The sequence below is a fragment of the Triticum dicoccoides genome, chromosome 3A (genome assembly GCF_002162155.2).
Source record: "Triticum dicoccoides isolate Atlit2015 ecotype Zavitan chromosome 3A, WEW_v2.0, whole genome shotgun sequence".
In the NCBI taxonomy this organism is placed as follows: Eukaryota; Viridiplantae; Streptophyta; class Magnoliopsida; order Poales; family Poaceae; genus Triticum; species Triticum dicoccoides.
The window spans coordinates 505,081,900-505,090,322 of NC_041384.1; the positions used below are offsets into that span (position 1 = coordinate 505,081,900).

Here is an 8,423-nt window from a genome sequence, read left to right on the forward strand (position 1 = left end):
TCATATGGATGTATATAGTTTTCTATAAGTACTTCTACCGCTTTTAATTTACATCTAATTGTGTATTATTATTTTCCTACTTTTTCTTTCATTGTGTATTAGAAGCTAGAGGTGGAGGTGTAGTGAGGCAATACATGCACGAGATTTATGGCACTTATGAGGTAGGGCATCACCGTTACCTAGTCTAAACAACACTTCATAATTTTCCTTGATATAAATAGATTTTCTAATATGAAAAGTGAAATGAAACAAAGAGAATATGTTTTTTTTGCGAATAACAGAGAGAATATATTTTAGAACCAAGTCCATGTTTTTAATATTATCACACTGTATGTGTTTAGAACGATGCTGTACACACGACGTAGGCTGCATGATTTATGGACGATGTTGTTAATCTAGCCATCGGTGTAAGAAGGCACACGGTAGAACATCGTCCGATTATGCATCGTGCATGAATCGGCCAAGCACTGTGGTTCCGAAAGTAGTTTCGTAGTATGTTTTAAGGGCTTATTTGAATCAAGTGGATTTTGTATTGTTTTTGGTATTATTTCTAATTTGGTAGGATTTCAACCCTCATGAATTCCTTTTTCCTGAAATTTACAGGTGTGAACAGGTAATAAATGTCCACGACCTGCCCTTTCCTCCTTGAAAGTTACAGTACTATACTCTGGTAAAGGGTGAAAAAAGCGACTTTTACACGACCTCTCTCTTCCCCCCTCTCTGGCCAGCCGAAACATCACTCGAACCGCAATGGCGCCTCCCCGCGGCGGAGCTGCTGCGGCCGCTCCCGCCGCACTGGACCTGACCGGCGTGCACATTCTCGAAGCTTCCAGTGTCCCCCCGCTTCCCGAACGGTAACCACCACCCATCCTTGCTCTCGGTTCCTTGATCAAATCCTTCGTATCGAGGCTTTACGGGAGGGGATTTTTTTGGGGGTTTCTTGATTGATGCAGCGGCGGTAATGCGGTCCAAAGGAAGGGGGCTGTTGACCCGGATAAAGATAGGAAGAAGGAGAAGGCTGCGGCACCGAGGATCACCGGTTGGGGGCTCCGCGAGTACAGCAAAATAGGTCAGATTATGCGCCATGGTTAAAGCTCGAGTGTTTGCTAATTAACTAGCGTGATTCGTCGCGCATATATTGCTGGGGTATTTGTGGAACGTTTCTGGAAGGAACCAGTTTGGGCGATTTGATGCGGGGCTTGGTGTTCTTCATAGACGATGTGTGGGATTCCAATGCTTTCTTTGCTCTGGCTATTGCTGTAGCAGATTCCAATCTTGGTGTAGGTTCCGTTTGTGGAGGGATTTTGTCGGAGAATATTGCTTTGTTTACCCCAACTGAATTGTAGAATGGCCAATCTAGGTTAGAAGGTGCAGGAGCTCTCTCAATCAATTGGTGTCTTCAAGTTGAGATTCAGTCCACAATTTGACTTGGTCAATGTGCTGTGCTTTGTGGAGTGATCTGCTGATGGGTGGGCCTGTTGGCAAGTGGCTCCGTGGTGGAGCGATATGAGTCGATTCAGGGCAACTCCAACGCGCGACCCTGAATGGTCCGTCCGCGTCCGTTTGGGGGTAAACGGACAGAACAGACGGCCCAACGCGCGGGAGCAAACGGACCAATGTCCGTTTTCAGTCCGCTTTCGACCCATTCACGGCCCAACTTTGGGCCGCGTTTGCGGCCAAACGGACGGGCGCGGACGGGCGGGGCACGTGCCGCCCTCCCCTTGGCCCACCCATCGGTGGCACAGCCGTCCCTTTTCTCTTCCCCTGCCCTCCCTCCGCCCTTCGCCCCCCGCCATCGCCGCCACCACCCCCGTTCCTGGCCGCGTTGCCTTCCACCAAGGCCGTCCGAACCACGACCACGCCATGCCATAGCTGTCCCACACCTGCCTTCCGGAAAGCTTTTTGCCAGCGTTTGTGGTTCCTCGTTGCCGGTGTGAGAGAAGCTACGTCCATCGGCGTCGCCCATCGACCCCAACAACTTCCGGCAGGTCGTGCATTGCGGCAGAGCGCCCACCACCACCATCGACCCCAAACATTGCTTTGCTGCCTGCGAGGGGAGCATGACGTGCACTTTCCGACCACGTCTCCACCACGACCGCAAGGCGTTCGACGCTTTGCTCACAAGGTACAATGGATAGTGGGGTTTATTATTTCTTTCACAACTTCATTTGCTCATCGGATGATCCGTCCTCGGATGATGAAGAGCTTGTGGTGGCTACATTGGCCGTCCATGACCACATTAGTAGGAAGCGGCCTCGGTTCAGGGGATCAATCCCTGGCCATGCTCCGTCCTTGAACCGCAATAGGGAGAAAGGCCACACCCTTCTCTATGCCGATTACTTTGAGAATGCCGCACTCTTCAAACCACATCAATTTCATCGCCGATTCGAATGAGGAGACATGTGTTCAATCGTATTCGGGGGGGAGTGGTAGGATATGACCCATACTTTGAGTGCAAAGAGGATGTCCTTGGCTTCTCTTCTTACCAGAAATGCACCGCGGCTATCCGCATGGTTGCATATGGAATCACTGGTCATCTCGTGGATGAGTATGTGCGTATGAGTGAGTCCATATGTCTCCTCTCAATGTATAGTTTGTGCAAGGCCGTGGTGGCAGTGTTCGGCCCTGAGTACACGAGAGCCAACTACCGCTGATACGGAGAGGTTGTTGGCGATCAATGCCGATAGGGGCTTTCCGGGCACATGCTTGGTAGTATAGATTGTATGCACTGGAAGTGGAAGAACTGTCCATTTGCTTGGCAGGGGCATTACAAGGGGCATGTGAAAGATGCCACTGTCATACTTGAAGCGGTGTCTTCACAAGATCTGTGGATATGGCATTCTTTCTTCGGCATGGCTGGTTCTCACAATGATATCAACGTGCTTCAGCGTTCTCCAGTGTTTGCAAGGCTTGCAGAAGGCCATTCCCCAGAGTTCAACTTTGAGATCAATGGCCACCATTACAACAAGGGATATTACCTAGTTGATGGTATCTATCCTCAGTGGTCAACTCTTGTGAAGACCATATCCAATCCGCAAGGAGAGAAGAGACAAAGATTTTCCCAAATGCAGGAGAGTGCTAGGAAGGATGTGGAGTGTGCTTTTATGCTTCAATCTTGATGGGGTATCGTTCGAAACCCTGCATTAACATGGAGCACTCAGAAGCTTTGGGAGGTGATGACTGCTTGTGTGATCATGCACAACATGATCGTGGAGGATGAGCGTGGTGATAGCATCTACGACCAAGGGTTCGATTTCGAGGGTGAAAATGTTGAGCCTGAGCAGCTACCTCCTGCAACTTTTCAACAGTTTGTCCAATTTCATCGTGAAATGCGTGATTGGAAGACTCATGTGCAGCTTGAGGTTGACTTTGTTGAGCACATGTGGACTCATATTGGCAACCAGTAGATCTATTGGTTTATTTTTTTTCATGCAAACAAATTTTGATTGGGTTGTAAGACTATTTGATGTTGTTTTTATTTCAATTGGGTTGTAAAACTATTTCGGATGTGGAACTATTTGCTTTGTTTGATTTGAACTATTTGCTATGGTTGATTTTAGTATAAATGGCCTCTGGCGGACGAGATGCGGCCGAAATGCGGCCGCGCGTTGGGCGCACCGCCGGCGCATCCACAAATCCGGGCGGACGCCGCCCCATTGCCACCCCAAATGGACAAAAAGCGGACAAAACGGATCCGTTTGGGGTCGTACATTGGAGTTGCCCTCAGAGCAACAATTTCGAGAGCCCACAACAATCCAGAGTTTGTTTTGCTCCTTTCCCCATTAGTCAGCCGGTGTTGACCATGCCTTGCGTGCCTCGGCCCAGGTGAAGTCAATCGTACCATGTGTTCCCACCGCGTTGCGGCTCTAGGGGCACGAGATTCTTTTACTGTTGCGCTGGCTGTATGGACAAGGAAAAGACAGCGCGGAGGCGGAGAGGGGAAAGTCAAAGGCGGTTGTGTGCAGAGCTTGAGGAGATCTCAGCCGCTGGAAGTAGGCGGCTTGAGGGGAGTACAACGTCTTTTCCGGTTGGGCGGTCGGCGGCTGCGAGCACGCGTCTAGGAGCGGCAGCTTTGCCTGCCGGTCATTCAGCGGCTGCAAGCAGGCGGCTGGATGTTTGGCTGTTGCAACCCTGCCAGCTAGGAGCGATCTTTCCTGGCAGTTGACGAAAAAGGTCCCCTCTTTGTATTATAAAACAACCACCACATCACAGGTTCATACAAGTCAAAACAAAGAGCAAAAAAGAGAGAAAAGAGAAGAAACACAAACAACAAGGATACATGATAGCAAAGGAGCCACTAACAAGCACCGAATGCACCAAGCGCAAGCTTGAGCATCGAGGCGCTTGGCGAACAAGAGCGAGCACACGATGCGACTAAGACAAGGTAGTGAACCGCTGCAGGAGGATTGCCATGCTCCGTCAACTCCCTAGAGGCCAGCCATTGTTGGTCCGCCATCCTCCTCTACCTTCAAAGAAGGCCCCCTTTAGTCCTGGATCGGAGGACACTGCGCCGTCGACAGGCAGAGTCGCTCACCCCTGAGCTCGCATGACCAGGACCATCTGGTTGCCGGGAAGAGGACAACAAGCACGGCCACCTCACCACGCAGCGGCACACCCCAACATCGCCACCGCCGTTCGCAGGCATCAACTCGGCATCAACTTCAACTGCAAGCAGCTGAGCGGGAACACCAATGAAAATATCCGACATACCACATCCCGTGCTGAAGCCTCGACCACCACTCCGCTGTCCCAAGGTGGTGCCTTCAAGAAGAAAATGACGCCAGAGCGCCGTCACCACCCAATCCGGAGATTTTGGACTTCCACCTGGGACAGGAAGGAGAGGGTGAGGGTAGGATCGCGATGCCGCCCTTCGCCCTCAAGAAGGAGAACGACGGCAGGGCGCCTCTTGCATCGTGGCCGCAGCAACCAGCCAAGGGTTCCCCCCAATCCATCCCTACCAGATCCTCAGCCCCACCAACCGCTAGAGGAGGCCGCCAGCGCCGGCCGGCGAGGCAAGAAGCTCAAGGGAGGGCCTCCGTCTTCAGATCCGCTCCAAGGGCAAACGGGGAAGCCCCGGGAGCCAGCCCATGCCCCCCGCGCACGCCGAAGGGGGGCCCACGTGATTCTCGACTGTGGTTGCCGCCACAACTCTGGGGCGGAACACGCCGGGGGCACCACAGAGCCCATCCCGCCAGCACCAGCCGCCGCCGCACCCTTTGCTAGCGCCGCGCCGCCGCCCGACCACACCGACCCGCGTCAGCTATCATCGAGCGGGGGAAGAGAGGCCTCGCCGCCGCCGCTGCTGACCGGGCTTCGCCCGTCAACGCGACTGGCGCCGGCAAGGGGAGAGGTGGGGAGGAGGAGGGGCCCTAAGGCCGGCGGCTAGGGTTTCCCCTCGGCATCGCTCGCGGGAGCAACCGGGAGGGGGAGGGCGATGGTTCCCAGGCTGGGCGTTCGGTGGTTGAGACCTCAATTGTCTGATTTTTGGTTGTTGTGGTGTATTCTGTTGTGCTGTTGTGTGGTAATGATCAGCTGTAGTTCTTCCACAGTATTATGCTGGAGTATTGTTGCCATCAATACTATCACAGTAGGGGGCTGCCAAACCATTTTACAAGTAGTGAATGTTTATCTGAGCAGACCAAGGTTGATGTATGTCTGTCCACCGAGTTAGATAGGTTGTTCCTGCGTATACGTATGAGGATGTCGAAGTCCATCTGCAGAAGCGGCACAACAAAGCACGTCAGATTGGAAGAAAACGTTGGTGGTTAGCTTGATGCCATGTTGGGATTTAGAGTATGGTAGGTGACATTACAAATGATGTATCAGTATATAGCAAAGCTCATTGCTCATTGCGGTTACTTTTTGGTGTACACTGGTTCTAGGTCAGAAGAAGTTGCGTTGATAGAAATTTCGTGAGGTCATAGATGTGCAATAGAGGGGTTATACCCTTGTACTAGATGTTTCACTGTAACCTTTTTGATGCGAGATGTTTTTCTGTCATGAGTGTAAACTTGAATTGCTAACACACTGGTACTTTGACCTGATGAGCATTTGACATGATTTTGCAGTTTGTGAGAAAGTTGAAGCCAAAGGAAGAACAACATACAATGAGGTATTCTCCAAAGCTCAAACGCGTGTATCCTTCATTGATTGGCCATGATAAATCACTCCCGAATGCCATGTTTAAATATCAATGGAGTTTTGCTGTAATTTTGGATGGCTTTATCTAACCTGTAACTGTGCAGTCTGCTTGTGAAGCACGAAGAACATCCTGAATGCCAATGCAAAATAATTATCCTGCCATTTAAATGCTGAAAGGCATAAAAATCAATACTTGTATTACATTGCTGCCATGCCATTTTTGCTGATACATAACACGCCTTTCAAAGATATATGCTTGGGAACTGATTTACTTTCTCCCCGCTTGAGTCATTAACTACCTCAACCAGCTACTTTCTATTACAGGTTGCAGACGAAATTTATTCAGAGCTGAAGTCCATGGCACATATTGGTCAAGGGGTTTGTTCCTATTATTTGTATAATATGGACTTCTCTGTTCCCTTTTCGCATATACTTTAAAAAAAGTTGAATTAAGAAGCATGGCTCCCAATTTCGTTTAGCATGGAACTGATACAGAGTGTCGGCCCGCCAAATGTCATGGTTCCAGGAAGCTTATTACAAACATCCACACGTTTTAGAACCTCTAACCAGCACCGCCACCTTACTGTCTTTGCAACTATAACGTTGGAACACAACAACCTAGCAGAAAACTGGGCGATTAAGTTACAGCAAACACTACAACGCTGAAACCAAAGCTAAATGTCAACATCACACCGAGAACTTTCAAGTCCATTTCTCATCAAACTGCAAAAAACAAAATCATATATTTATTTGTTTTTCGCGGGAGAAACAAAATCATATCTGTAATTGTGCAAAACTTATGTGCTAAAAGAAAACAAATTTATCTTTGTAGTTTGATGAGAAGAATATTAGGCGGAGAGTGTATGATGCTTTCAACGTTCTCATTGCACTTCGTGTTATTGCAAAAGAAAAAAAGGAGATACGGTGGATGGGCCTTTCAAATTACAGATATGAAAAAATAAAGAAGCTTGAGGTCAGTTTTTGTGCTTACTTTGCAGGTTAGATGCACAGCAATCCATTCCTGTATGATTATGAGTTGATTGCTACCATCTTTTTTATAGGAAGTTCGTAAAGAACTCGTCAACAAGATTAGGAACAAGAAGGCACTCCTCCAGGAAATCGAAAAACAGGTAAGTTGCTTACAATGTGCAGCAACTTTTCTTTGGTTTTGTTGTCTCTTACTACTACCTCCGTCCCAAAATATAAGATGTTTTTGCAGTTAAAATTGAACTGCAAAAATATCTTATATTTTGGGACAGAGGTAGTATTGTATATATATACCGGTGTATTTGATATTTCCTGATGATTCTTTCTTGTTCATTTAAAGTTTGATGATCTCCAAAACATCAAGTTACGTAACCAAACACTGGAAAGCTCAGCACAGAATGTTAATGGCATCCGCCTTCCATTCGTATTGGTCAAGGTATTTTTTTTCTTGCGCTGCAACTGTCAGAGATGCTTAACCCAGCCAGTTGCAACTAAGCTGTAACATATAGCTGTATTTAGATCACCCTTGTACTCAACTTGCACTCTGGCATTCCCATGTTTATAATTGCTGACCTAACGTAGCATAGCAACGTAGATTAGAACAAACAGTACCAATGGCGCTACTATAAATTGTATGGTATTCCTACGCGGTGCTAGGAATGTCTTTCCCTCAGATATGTAGTTACATAAAACACTGGCATATAGAAAGATCACGAGCAAAAAGATACGTGCAAGTGTATTTAATGCCATTTTTTCTTTAAGCAGACATCTAGGAAAGCAAGGGTGGAAATTGAGATTTCAGATGACTCAAAGTTTGCCCATTTCGAGTTCAATGGGTATGTATCTTTTTTTTTTTACATACTTCTCTTCATATTAGCAGTTTGAGCTCCTAACCAGATGTCCGCAACTCTCTTTTCAGTGCACCATTCACATTGCATGATGATCTCTCAATCCTTGAGGGGGTAAGGCGTAACAGCATAGGAAGAGCTGGCCGCGCCACCCTTCACTAGAGACTCAAGAATATTACAAATGAATTAAAAGTGTTAGAACTGGCACAGCCGGATTCTTTTGCACAGCTATGTATAGCTATATATCCTCATGAAAACTTGACCTAGTTTATAGGACAGTCTCTCAGGCTTGAGAAGATTTTAACCTGCAAATTTTGTCTCCTTTTTGTGCCTAGCAGGTTATTAGGTCTAAGATAGATGATTCATATATGTGCTGCTATGAAAGCATTGATAGCAGCTTCGGTGCACAAGCTTCGTTGATTATCATTCATGATCTGTTTGTCCTAG

At 47.9% G+C, this 8,423-nt stretch overlaps 1 protein-coding gene across 1 annotated transcript; it reads left to right on the plus strand.

Annotated features, from left to right (window-relative positions):
- Positions 1-689: 689 nt before the first annotated feature.
- On the plus strand, positions 690-8,383 carry LOC119268822 (transcription factor-like protein DPB). The gene is made up of 9 exons (XM_037550528.1): positions 690-854; positions 954-1,069; positions 6,069-6,112; positions 6,466-6,519; positions 6,974-7,114; positions 7,203-7,271; positions 7,469-7,564; positions 7,894-7,964; positions 8,048-8,383. The coding sequence occupies exons 1-9, from the start codon at positions 751-753 to the stop codon at positions 8,136-8,138; spliced, it is 786 nt and encodes a 261-aa protein (XP_037406425.1). The 5' UTR covers positions 690-750; the 3' UTR covers positions 8,139-8,383.
- Positions 8,384-8,423: the final 40 nt, after the last annotated feature.

Bases quoted from the DNA above. Each gene is read 5' to 3' on its own strand.
- LOC119268822 (XM_037550528.1), top strand. From the start codon at position 751: ATGGCGCCTCCCCGCGGCGGAGCTGCTGCGGCCGCTCCCGCCGCACTG. The intron at 6,520-6,973 runs GTTTGTTCCTAT...TTATCTTTGTAG, and splicing joins TGGCACATATTGGTCAAGGG to TTTGATGAGAAGAATATTAG. The intron at 7,565-7,893 runs GTATTTTTTTTC...TTCTTTAAGCAG, and splicing joins TTCCATTCGTATTGGTCAAG to ACATCTAGGAAAGCAAGGGT.